This window comes from Balaenoptera borealis, assembly GCF_965194805.1.
Source record: "Balaenoptera borealis genome assembly, chromosome: 5".
NCBI classification, from domain to species: Eukaryota; Metazoa; Chordata; class Mammalia; order Artiodactyla; family Balaenopteridae; genus Balaenoptera; species Balaenoptera borealis.
In genome coordinates, this window is record NC_138862.1 from 69,414,831 (window position 1) to 69,428,120 (window position 13,290).

The 13,290-nt window shown below is 48.5% G+C and overlaps 1 protein-coding gene across 6 annotated transcripts in view; it reads right to left on the reverse strand.

The window, feature by feature from the left end:
- Positions 1-13,290, reverse strand: part of MYLK (myosin light chain kinase) — a 276,906-nt gene that overhangs the window by 108,677 nt on the left and 154,939 nt on the right. For all 6 annotated transcript variants that reach the window (XM_082394846.1, XM_082394844.1, XM_082394845.1 and 3 more), the window contains 7 exons: positions 12,929-12,977; positions 11,845-12,010; positions 10,715-10,880; positions 8,319-8,337; positions 6,618-7,153; positions 5,843-6,049; positions 1,406-1,540 (listed from right to left, as the gene is read on the reverse strand). In XM_082394846.1, coding sequence (XP_082250972.1) covers positions 1,406-1,540; positions 5,843-6,049; positions 6,618-7,153; positions 8,319-8,337; positions 10,715-10,880; positions 11,845-12,010; positions 12,929-12,977 — 1,278 coding nt within the window. The remainder of the gene's footprint in view (positions 1-1,405; positions 1,541-5,842; positions 6,050-6,617; positions 7,154-8,318; positions 8,338-10,714; positions 10,881-11,844; positions 12,011-12,928; positions 12,978-13,290) is intronic.

The following is a 13,290-nucleotide window of genomic DNA, read 5'->3' on the forward strand; positions in this document are numbered from 1 at the left end:
GACAATTGTGTGAAATTCACGTGTCCATAAATAAAGTTCTATTACAGTACAGCCACACCCATTCATTTACATGTTGTCTCTGGCTGCGCTCTGTGCCATGACAGCAGAGTTGAGTAGCTGTGGAGAGACTGCATGGTCTGCAAATTTGGAAATACTTACCAACTGGTCCTTTATTGACAATGTTTCTTGATGTCTGGCCTGGAGTGTGAGCCAGGCGGAAGGGAAACTCTCTTGCTCAGAGCCCTTCCTAGTCTTTAACATCCATGCTCTGTTCCAGCTGCAAGGAGGCTGCCTCCTTGCAGTCAGTCACGGAATCCGATAGGAGCTCTGTCCGTAGTGAGGGGTGGAGACCCCAGTTCTCACCTCTCTGCCCACACGTAGGGAGACCCCAAGCAACTTCTCTCACTGACTAGAGATCATTTCTAGCAAAGCCTAAGCAAACTATACCGATGAGGCAGGTTCACAGGCAACACGGCAATGGTGCAGAAATGAATCGGGATATTTGGTGCACAGGTGACGGGCCGCTGCTCCCTTAAGGAGCCTATTCCATCAGCCTGAGAGCTGGCAGAGACCCGAACCTTCTGTTCCAGCCCATCTCCTCACCAATAAAGAAGCCGATGCCCAAAGAGGTAAAGGGGGGTGTCCAAGGTCACCCAACCACTCGATACGGAGAAGGACAAGTGCAGATCCTTCATCCTCCCTGCAGATCCCCAAAGCAGACCCCACTCAATTTCACCAATTTTATGGACTGTTCTCAGTTCTAATAATAGAGTACTCCCATACTTTTGGAATTTAAAGGCTTTGTTTTTAAAAAAAAGAGAAGGGTGATAATATATAATAATTTTTTTTCCCAAAGGACCTTACTTGGCAAAAAAAAAAAAAAAAAAGTTGGGATGTCTCTATAGGACTATAATGTTAAAAAGAATTATTGGTCTATAAACACCCAAACCACTTGCCGCTAAATAAAAGGCAAGATCCCATGAGCAACTGCTAGTGTGGTTCATTAATCTGTTGGTATATTTGTTCATTTATTGACTCAACAAATATTTATTGAGGGCCACTCTGAGCCTGGCCATATGAAAAGGAACGAAACTGCTTGTGCACCTAGGTGCCAGGCATCTCATTAACTGTTTTATATAAAGGATCTAATTTAATTTTCACAACCGCCACCCTGGAAGGTAGGTGGCATTATTCTTGTCTTGCAGACGAGGAGCTCAAGGCTCAGACAGGAGTAAAACTTGCCCAGTGTCCCCAGCCAGGTATTAGCAGACTCCCAGGTCCCATGTTCTCTCTGTACCCCGTGCTTCCTTCTCATGCATAAATGGTTCAGAGTGATATGTGGGGAAGCCAAGTGAGAATGCAGGCAGGGTCAAGGACCCAGGCAGCTGGAGCAGGGGGGACTCACCATTGAGCAGCCAAGTGATTTGGGGCACCGGGGTCCCCTGCACCGAGCACTGCAGCACGAAGTCCTGGCCCTCAACGACAGTGCAGTCCTTTAGGACACTGGAGAATGAGGGGGCCGCCTCCATCACGGCCAGCCCTGTGAAGGCAAAGAACAGACAGGCCGTCTCAGATCACAGCTGACCTGTGCTGTTGACTGACCGGAGGCTGACACCTCACTGCCCTGGGCGCCCAGGGCTTGCTTCTTTGGTGGCCTGGCTTTGCCTGACCCATCATCACACAGGGAAGCAGGCAGCACCACTAAGGCAGAGACCTGGAGCCTGAGGCAGAGTCACTGGCAGGGGTTTTTTCACTGTCACAAGACACCCCGTCTGGGAGTGCTCAGGACCAGGCTGGCCTCCTCTCCTCCGGGACACAAGTTTCCCCCACCCCCACCCCCGCGCCCCCCGTCTTGTCTTGACTTTCACTATCCTGGAGCATCCGCAGAACTCCTCCTTCCCCCCTTCTTGGCCCTATTCTACTTTCTGGTGTCTTTTATCGTCTTTGACGTGTCCCATCAGATGATGCACACATTTTTTTTTTTATTTTAAAAATCCTTGGCCAAAATGTTTCATTAGATTGAAAATATGGATAAAATAGATTTTTTAGGAAAACATAAATTGCCTAAGCTGACTCAAAGAACAACTTATAAATTAAAAAAACAGGCTGGCAACCTCTATGATCTAATCATAGAAATATCCCCTTATGGTTTACTCAAGAGATATATGTACAAGGATGAACACTGAAACATTGTATGTAATAGCTAAAGACCCTGCACACTCTTGTGAATATCTTTTTCACTTGTAGAGACCACATGCTCATTGGTGAGGACATTTCAATTTTAAATTATTATAATTAATTTTTCCAATTCCAGGACAGAATCAAATGATGAGGACTTACATGGGTTCTAGTTTTCCAACCTAGGCCAGTGGTTCAGAAGCACTGTGGGCCTGAGACAATGCATTACTCAGTCCCCCTCATGATTCTGATGCACATTCTCACTGAGAACCACTGAGCTGAACTTTCCAGAAGCCTTCTAAATAGGTGAGTTGGGGAGTATTTTGTACTTTGGGGGCCATAATTAAGAGCAATAGGGATAGAAAATCTCTTCTACAACACCCAGAACATGCTCCAGAAGAGTCAAGGTGGCTGATAGCTGAGAAAAGGCAACTGGATTTGGTGATAAGAAGATATCTCACTGGTACTTTTCAAGAGAAGCTATTCAACACAGTGATGAGGGGAAAACCATATTATACAGCAAAGGTTTAAGGGCAAAGGCTAATATTCGAGGGCTTACCAGGTACTTTTCCAGAGGTGACAGTGCCACGAGACTGCTATCTTTAGCTCGTTTTTAGACGAAGTTCATAATTTCCCATAGTCAAGCCCAGCGGTGAAGCAAGGCTTTACACATAGTTCTCTGACTTTACTTCCACACTTCTTCCTCTAGCCCCGAGCTCCCCTAAAGGGAGAGTAGGCAGTGGGAGCACAGCTACAAGTCAGGATGTGGTGCATCTGAATGGGACTGGTACCGAGGGAAGGGACGTCAGCCTATCTGGACAGGTGGGGGGAGGCACCACCTCCACCCCTTTGGCCAGCATCGAATTCCCTCATTAGAGAAATGCCTTTGGGAGTCACTGAAAACAATATGGGCTTTTGTGTCAGACCAACATGGGTTAGGAATATGCTATTTTTTACAAGGCATGGGACCGTGAACAAGTCACTTAACCTCACTACAGCTCAGTATTCTCATTTGGAAAATGGGTGTGACTCTATCTCACGAGATTGTTGGGATAACTAAATGGGGCCATGCAAGCAAAGCTTTTAGCACAAAGTCTGGCACATTGAACAGGCTTTCAGTGGGGGATTAGCTGTTATTATCAGATGGAAGCTGGGCGTGGAGACTGGACTAGGCAGCAAGTTTTGGGGTAAAAGAGAAAGCAGGAGCTTAAGGGTCAGTGAAGCAGAAGGAAGATTTTTTTTTCTTTTCAGTTGAGGGGAGACCAGAGCACACCTGTAGGGAGGAGAAAGAGGCCTCTAGATAGGGGGACGGGGAGAGACTGAAGAAATGGTGGGAGAGTCAATCATTATTAGACCCGATCTTTGTGGGGATGGGAGGGATGGAAAGAGAAGTCTTGGTAAGGGAAACAGGCAGCTTTTCTGCAGTGATAGGAAGAGAGAGAGGAAGAGGTGTTAGACGACCTACATCTTGGTGGAGCCTTCTAGAGAACAGCTAAGGAGAAAGGCAGTCAAGTAGGACTTCTGGAATGGCACACTAAGGACTTCCGTAAGTCTGCTCCTCCAGACAAGGAACAGGAACGCTGGCAAAAGTACTCAACATCAACTTTCTCAGAACTCTGGAAATTACCCAAAGGCTTGCCGCATTCTGAGCAGCCTTCATTCTAAAACAAACAAACACACAGCTGAATCTTGGTAAGAACAGCAAGCTTTGTGGCATGCCCAGTTTCCACCCCCTCGCCCAGCTCTGCGGTGGCTTTCAAGCCCACATTGTCTTTCACCCCCAACTTGCTGCAGGTACAGTCTCCACGCACAGCTTCCATTTAATAATAGTAGCTAACACTCCAACCAAAGCTTCTTGGTTTTTAACCTTCGGTGGACACAGTGCTAGGTGAGTCCCCCGCCCTGACACAGAGCCCTGCATGATGAAGCTCAGGTTCCCCGACCTGGGACCTCTGCCTACAGGCGCTCCCACCTCCAAATGAATGGATAACATTCCTTGCAGAGGAATTCACAAATGTAGTAAAATTCCCAATTAAGAAGTGAGTCAATGGTATACAGTGAAAAGCAAGACTACCTCTCACCCCTTCCTGGACCCCCAGTTTCTCTTCCTAGAGGTAACTTGTGGACCCTTCCAGAAATGTTTACGCACACACAAGCATCAGTTTGCTTTGTGTACATAGGTTTTTTTTCCTTTAACACCAACAGCATATGATACACACGGCTCTCTCTGCACTTGGCTTGTCCCCCGTACTAACATATCTTGGACAGGTTTCACTAGCAGGGTCTACAGGTCAGGCACATTCGTTCCCCTGGCTTCATGGCACCTTACTGTGTGAAAGAACTAGTAAGCTCTTTTTTTGGGAAACATTTATTATGGCAAATTTCAAACATACACAAAAGTAGAGAAAGCTGTATAGTGAATCATCCTATCCCTGTTTCTCAACTTTCATAATGGCCAATCTCACTTCATTCATACCCCCCACTGAGTCCCACCACACATGGATTATATCTGAAGTAAGTATCAGAAATCATATCATTTCACCAGTAAATAACTCAACTTCTATCTCTAAAATATAGGGACTTTGACAAACATCACCACGAGATCCACCATCACATCTTAAAAATAGCACTAACTCCTTTATACTGAATATCTTGTCAGTGCTCAAATTTTCCTGATGTTCTTACAAAAAACATTTTTTTAAAGGTGTCTCCATCGGGATCCAGGCAAAGTCCATGTATTGCAACTATTGGTGTCTCTTATGTGTCTTTTCATCTAAGTTTCCTACAGTTTGTTCCTTCTTTCCTTTTGGCTTGCAATTTACTGGTTGAAAAAATAGGTGAAGGTTATTTGTCTCATAGAGTTTCCATCAGCCTGCAATGTGCTGTGGTTTAATAAGTTCCTCAATAGTATGACATGAATGTAGGGTCCCTAAATAGCATTTAAAGTGAAGGGGAAATCTTATAGAGAGATAGATGGGTGCAAGGCTATTGAATGCAGTTCTGTTACAGTAGTGAAAAAATGGAAACAATAGAAACAATCTAAATGGAAACAACAATAAGGCCATGCCTAAACATCGTTCTATGAAATATTATACGGCCATTACAAAGCATGCTTTTAAACGATATTAAAAAATATAGAAAGAAATAATATAGAAAGATGCTTATGTAACGTGAGCAAATTAGAATAGTAAGCAGTATACAAATAGCACAAAGGTAAATTTGTTTTAAAAATATTAAACTACCATTTACTTCTGAGTCATAAGATTATATACATTCTTTAAATTCCTCTCAATGAACATGCACTACTTTTATAAACAGACACTATAATGAGCACAAAAGATGTGGCACTCACATCACCTCACATCACTCTGTGTGTCGATCTTGTTCTCTGTGGTTACCAAAGTGAGACTCGGCAGCTCACAGCTGGGCTGGGCCTGGGGCCTGGGCATGTTTATTCTGAGGTGATTCGGATGTGAACTCCTGATCAGGAATCACTCTCCTGGAGCAGTGACTCTGGCCTCGGCCCGTGGGTGGGGGCGATGTTTCTGTCGGGTGGTACACCTTGGGCGGGGGGCTGCAGGAGGTGACGCTTGTGCAGTGTATGAAGCACCCCACAAAGGTCCTCCCTCAGGGAACCCGGGGTGACCTGGAGGAATGTACTCACTTTTCACCAGGAGGGTCCAGCCACAGGACACCCGGCCTCGGACATTGGCGGCTGTGCAGCTGTAGTTCCCGCTGTCCCTGGCCCGGGCTCTCAGGAGGCAGAGGTAATGGGTCCCCCCAGCTTCATAAACCTCAATGGTGCCTTCTCTTCTCCTCAAGGGGGAACCGTCCAGGAACCAGGTCACTTTGGGCTTCGGGATCCCTGAAACTACAGGGCCAGGTTTAGGACGGGAGGCCCCCGAGAGCACGCTGGACTTGTGGGGCACAGGCAGGGGTGGAGAGGCTGAGCCGGAGGGCAGAGCTCAGTCCCGCGTGCAGCCGCCCTCCCGCTTGAACCCGTTTTCTTACCCCTCCACCCCACATCCCACATCCCAAGACGGAGGCAGGGTCCTTGGGGAGGAGGGCTACAAGGTGATAAGCTAGGTCTCCAGATCAGCCAGAGGGAGGAAAGAGGAAGGGACCCTGCGGCTTGTGTGTGGTGGAGATGGTGGTGATGGGTTTCCCGCGGAGGGTGATGAGGATTAGGGCTCAGGGTCAGTGCTGTCTCCAACCATGAACAATGGGTCACTGCTGGGAGTTTCTCCAGAACAAGAGACATGACGAGGTTGAGTCCGTCCGGAGGGGAGACCCCTGTAAGGTGCTTCCCGGGGTCGGGGATGGGGCTCTAGTCCAAGGGGCCGGGGGATACAGGAGACTCTGACCACTTAGCCAAAGGAAGGGAGTGGCCACCCGGGGGCTAAGTGTGGGCACCAGCGGCCTCAGGCAGCTCTACTCACCCTCGCATCTGAACTTGACTGGCTGATCCTCACTGACTTCCTGGCTTTGGGGCTTGCTCTCAAATTTGGGGAATGTTGTGTCCCCCTGGCCCTCCGTGGGGACCTTCCGGGTAGCAACCTGGCTCACAGTGTCTTGGCTTCCCAGGCCACACTGCCTGGTGTGGAGGGCGGCTGGAGGGCGAGCAGCTGGCTTCTCCCTCTCTTCTCTGGAAGGAGACAGGGCACCCGAGACTGGCACTCTCGGTGCCAGCTGCGCTTTTGCCGCCTGCAGGGTGATGGTGCTGGAAGTCTTCTGCAGGACGGGGGTCCTCAGGGCCTTTCCGGGCGAGTCCCCCGATGGCTCCGGCTCAGATTCCCTGGGGGGCTGAGGCTGGCTCCCCGTGGCCCAGGTCGGGGAGCCACCTCTCTGGATGCTGGAGCAGTTCTTACTCTCAGCTGCAGCCTCCAGGCCATCCAGTTTCAGCCCCTGAGCGATTCCATTGGTCACTTCCTTCCTGATGTCTGAATTGGCCACTTTTGTTCCTCTCACAAGCGACCTGTTTGGCGGGTGTGTGGCGGGGGACAGCGGGGCAGAAGAAGGAATAGAACAATCATCTGGTTACACGTTACAAGCCCAGACTCCACGGATTACAAAAGCCCACAGATCAAGACAGAGTAAGAGCCGAAGTCTTTCTCTGCAGTTTGCTCAGTTTCCAGCCAGAAAACAAGCAGCCATTCTCGGTCTTCCCTGCCCCTCATCCCCAGCCCAGTGTTCTACCCACACTCATTACATCCGCCCTTTTTCTCTTCTCCACGAGCCCCGACCTGGTTCAGACACGTGCTGTCCGCTGTCCACACGGGCCCTAACCCATGTTCCACAGGGCACGGACAGTCCATCTTTTAAAAACATAAATTGAATGATGCCATTTTAAGCTTAAGGATTTCCAACAGCTTTTCCACTCGATTAAGAGTAAAACTGAGCTGTTCAAGACGGCCTGCAGGGATGCCAAGTGGGAGCTGGCTCTGCGTGGACCCCCCAAGACACTGTCTCCAGTGCCTACCAGGCTGCAGCCCCTCAGGGTTCTTTGGGCCCCAGGCTCCCTCTCACCTCACCACTTTCACACCTGCAACACCTCTGTTTGGAACACTTTCTCCCTGAGCTTTTCTTCTCTTAGCTCATGCTACTCCTCACAGGCCTGAGCTCAGACATCAAGCTTTCAAAAAGGGGTTCTCTGACCCTCTACTCCAAATGAGCGCTTCGCGTAGACTTAGGTTTAGTGCTTATGTTTTGTGTGGCTCTGTTTAAGGCCCTTCTCTACACTAGACAGCTCACCATGCATACCCAGCATCTAGCACAGAGCCTCACGCTCAGGAAAGCGAGCTCTCCCGATGAAGACGTGCTGGGTGAGCAAGTAGATTCTGGCCTTGAACGTGGAGGGCATCCTTGCAGAGCAGTGCCCTTCCTAATGACAGCTAACTAGTAAAGATACTGAGCAGGGTCTGCGAGAGTCTCAATGCTGACGGCAAGCCTGACACAGAACCTGGACAGCAAATTACAATAGAATAAAACTAAACACCCCAAATAAAACAATGCCCCCCAAACAGTCAGTTCTCCCCGCTATACGGTGACTCAGAAATTCAGGGCGTTTCTTGATTACGAGCCCTCTTTTCTCTCAGGGCATTTCAAGATGGAAACATGATAATCACAAAGCCTACACATACCTATTGGCATTGTCCAAACCTGGAAAAAGGGAGAAGGTAGAAAGACCGTTAGTGGAATGTTTTATACACCAAGAACAGAAAGTGATAAGACAACAATATCTTGTTTATGACAGAGTTTGGCTTCCCAAACTCTCACTTTCCCCATCACCTATGGTCCTCCCTCCCTCTCTCCTTTCAGCTTCCCTGGTCCCGAACTTCTTGGGTTAATCTGAGAAACTCCTCTGAGCCCTGGAGACATTGTTAAGCTTCCAGCACGGCCCTGGGCCCTTTATGGCAGCCTCTGCTGCCCCGCCCTGGGCACTGGAGCTTCCTGTTCTCTAGCCCACAGAAGGAAACAAAAAACACTCTACTGAAAACTTCAAACCCAAACAGTTTAACTTGCATGTGGCCCTCAAAAGAAACCCCCAGTGATCATTTCTGACAAATACCTGCTTCATTTTAAAGTGTACAGAGAAAAGTGTAATTTTATTCAGTTCTTCAAAGAAAAAACATACAATTACTAGATATGTTTTTCTTGCCACATGATTTTAAAACATTTTTATCACGTTAAATTACAAAATATACAATAGTACAGAGAAGGATATAACCAACACTGAAAGCCTACACCCAGATTAGGGAAATATCAACCTTTTGCCAATCTTATCTATCCCTTTTTGTTTTGGTTATTTGAGGGGCTTTTTCTGGGAATATTTTCAAACAAAATGTCATTAAGTGCTTCAGAAGGAAACTTCTTTAATACAGTGCCGGGGCAAGTAAAGGGAGAGGGACTAAAACACTTCTCCAGATGACTAACAGCAGGTCCTGAGTCTGTAGTGAGTTGTGAAGTCAAATGCTATGGTCAGGACAAGGGTTTTTTCTTTTTCTTTTTTTTAATTGCCAACGTTTTCTTATGTGGTAGTCCTACACTTTATTTATTTATTTTAAAATATTTATTTATTTATTTATTTATTTTGGCTGCACCGGGTCTTAGTTGTGGCACGTGGGATCTTTTTTTTTTTTTTTTAAGTTTCAGCATGTGGGATCTAGTTCCCCAACCAGGGATCGAACCCGGGTCCCCTGCATTGGGAGCGTGGAGTCTTACCCACTGGACCACCAGGAAAGTCCCCAGGGTTTTTTCTTTTAATGGTGTAGAATGGAAGAGAAAATGCCAGCATGTACTGTACATAACACTACTCAGGATTGTTTCATAAAACTTGTTTTAGTTAAATCTCTCTCTCTCTCTCTCTCTCTCTCTCTCTCCATCTATCTGTCTATCTATCTATCTATCTATCTATCTATCTCCTGGGTTGCAATGTAGAATAAATTTGTTTCTGTGGGTAGTGAACACACTTGGGCCAAAAATGTACAGAAAGCAAGAAGGGGTATTTTCTGAGAAAGGAAAGAGATGGGGAAGAGGACAATCAAAGAAATGAGGATAAGAAAGGAGGAGGAGGGCTTCCCTGGTGGCGCAGTGGTTGAGAATCTGCCTGCCAATGCAGGGGACACGGGTTCGAGCCCTGGTCTGGGAAGATCCCACATGCTGTGGAGCAACTAGGCCCGTGAGCCACAACTACTGAGCCTGTGCGTCTGGAGCCTGTTCTCTGCAACGAGAGAGGCCGTGATAGTGAGAGGCCCATGCACCACAATGAAGAGTGGCCTCCGCTTGCCGCAACTAGAGAAAGCCCTCGCACAGAAACGAAGGCCCAACACAGCCAAAAATAATAAAAATAAATAAATAAATTTTTAAAAAAAAAGAAAGGAGGAGGAGAGAGTAAGGTCATTTCCCTCCCAGATCCCCAAATCCCAGCCCGCTCAAGGTTCCCGCTAGAATGAAGTGACGTCAATCCCCTTCCCCCTCCACACACTCTGGCTTCCCCAGGCTGGACTTGGCAGAACCAAGGGGAATGTCAGGGAGAGGCGTATTCAAAGAGATTTCAAGAGAAGAGTTTACTGGGGCTGATGACTACAGCAAGAAGAGACAGGAGTCAAAGGCGATGCTGAAATGCCCAGGCTGGTGGGAAGCAAAGAGTTACGCTGAGGGAGCACCTGATCTGAACGACAGGATGGATGACAAGATCAATTTCAGGCAGGTTAAATCTGAGGTGATGGCAAGACATTAGCAATGCCCACTCTTCCAAAAGGCAATTAGAGATGTAAATAAAAAAGGAGTCTGAGCAAGAAGGAAAAACTGAACACAGGTGTGCAGACACACGTGAAGCATCTTCCTCCGTGGCCGTGTCTGTGCTACCCGCCTACCCTTTCTTCTGATTCAAGACCCTGCCCCTGGGGAGGGACACATGAGTAGGTAAGTGTGACACGTGTAACACACAGACACGTAACGAACAAGCAGCTCCTTCTAGGAGGGTAGGGACTCCAGGAAGGGACGGTCCAGCACTAGCCCTCCCACCGCCTGATACCTTGGATGGAGAGCTCCGCAGACATGGAGGCCTTCCCTGACCCGTTCACCACCAGGCACGTGTACACTCCCACGTCGTCTTGGTTGACCTCGTGGATTTCCAGGACTTGCACCCCATTCTTCTCAGACATAGACACACGGGAACTGGGCTGCAGGGGAACATCTCCCTGTGGACGGCATAGGCAGCTTGGTCAGAGAAACTGCTCGCCTTTTGACTCTGTCCTACCTCCTGCCAATCCAGGTGGGACAGACATCAGGCGTGCACAGCAGGGCCCTCTGCTCTGGGCTCTGTCAACACGCTTGGCGAGCAGCCTGAGGGCACCCCTAGGGCCCTGACCCGAGGCGCATAGATGCGCTGTGGTGTTCGGTCCAGCTGAGGGCAGGTGTATGGAACCTGTTTCAAAGGAGCCCTAGTTTGAGGTGGGAAATCCTATTTTCCTCACTTTAGTTCTCCTCTGCCTCCCTCTTCCTTTTATTGATGTTCCAGGGTCAGTACAGGAGAATCAGGAAACAGGGAAAAGGCATCCTGTCACTCATTTTTATCCAGGAGTTCCATCTGTGAAAAAGCTCCTCTCCCTGGCCTTGACCCCCAGGGCTCCTCACTGCCCTGTTAACATGGGCTGCTCCGCCTCCCCACTGCTGCCTCCTCTTCCCCCTCCCCCACCTCCTCCCCCACCTCTGTCTTCACATTGTTCAGCCCTGAATGATTTATAAAGCACTCCCACGTGGAGCCTCCCAACAGTATTTGGAGGTAGGTGGGATTATCTCTGCCTCATAGATAAGGAAACTGGGGTTCTAAGAGATCAAATGCTTTGCCCAGCATCTCATGCTTTGTCAATCAGGGAGCTGTGGCTTGAAATCAGCCCCAGACTTCAAACTCCACTCTCTTGACATGGTCAGGTCTGTCTTGACTCGGAAGTTTTATACTGTTTTGTGAGTGTGTGGATTACAGGACATTGTGGGCTGAGTAACACAAGGAGAGTGTGCAAACAGGGGCAAGAACAGGCACTGCTACCAAACACATGAGAACCTCGAGGACGCTCTACGGTTGAAGTGGAAGGGACTGATTGGGAAGACAGACTCCCAGTAGTCCAGGGATCTAACCCAGAGTCAGGGCAGACAAAACCTCACCTTGAGCCAGGAGACCTGTGGCTGGGGCCGGCCAGTGATCTTGCAGGAGAATCGCCCCATCTGTCCTTCTTTGACCACCGCTCGGCCCAGCTTAGTAGCAAACTTTGGTGGGCATTCTCCCCAGATGCTAGGACGGGTCTCCACCGCAGGGGCTGCAAATCTGTCCCTGGAAAGAAATCAGCAGAGAATCTACAGCAATGCAGATCCTTTTCTCTCTGTCCCCACCCAACTTACTTAAGTTGGGCTCAGAAACCAGCAAAGGGCAACCTTCCCAATTCTGTGCCTCAAACACATTTCTGGAAAAATCTGTGGCACCAAAAGCTATTTCCTCCACCTCCTGGGCATGCAGCTAGCCTTCAGTTACTAGCCTCCCTTGAAGTTAGGTATGCTTGAATTCTACTGAGGTCTGGCCAAAGCTGGGCTTTGGCCAACAGACTGTGAGCAGAAAGCAGAAACACCATGTGCCATTTCTAGGCTGGACCCATCAAAACCTCCTGTGCTATTCTCCACAGTCTCTCTTGCCCACTTTTCTGGCTAGATGCAGGGAGTCCTGCTGAGGCTCCAAGGCCTAGGAGATGATGGAGCCACAAAACAGAAGGAGCCTGGGTCCCTGAAAGATAATGGGAAGGTTTTCCACCTGTCCAAGAATATGTGAGCTGACTTTGCTTGAGTAAGAAATCACCTTTCCCTGTGTCAAGCCATTGCAATTTGGGGGCTTGTCTGTTACAGCAGCCACTGTTACTTACCCTCACCAGTTTAGGCTTACTTGCCATAAGAAATTCACATACTGACTGCCTCTTCTAAGTCTGCTTGTTTAAGTCTTCTGTTGCCTTGGTTGTTAGGGACCCCTGCAGACTATGGCCACGTAGCCCACTTCCATTTAGCAACTGGACTAGTCAAAGGGGTATCTATAGAGGCCTCCAGGTCAGGAGGTGCCATATGACTGACACATCACACCCCAATAGGCTCCCGCTTTAGTTATCATAACCCAAGATGTTTGAGAAGACTTGCTCCCCAGGCTGTTCTGCCAAGGCCTCAGGAAACGCCAGTTACCTTACGCTGGGTTGGACATCCTGGAACTTACCCCAAGGCTTTGGAAACAAGAGGCTGACCATGCTTCTTCACAAAGCCCCCTGCAAGTAGGAAACAAAGAGAAAGAGGCTTGAAAAGTCCGGTCTGAGCCACAAACTGGGAGCAACAAAAGCCAGAAAGAGTCAGCGGGGGCGGGGGGTAACAGTTCACCCTGACCTAGCCCATACTGGGTCAGGCTCTATGGTGGGCACTTTACATGCATCGTTGCACGGATTTCCCGCAATACTTTAAGGAGGCTGGTATTACATCATCCTTCTAATTTTTTAAACAGGTGAGAAAAATGAGATTCGGAGACATGAAGTCACCCACTTGAGTCACAGAGCCAGTAATGGTACAGGAAAGCATCCCGGTCTA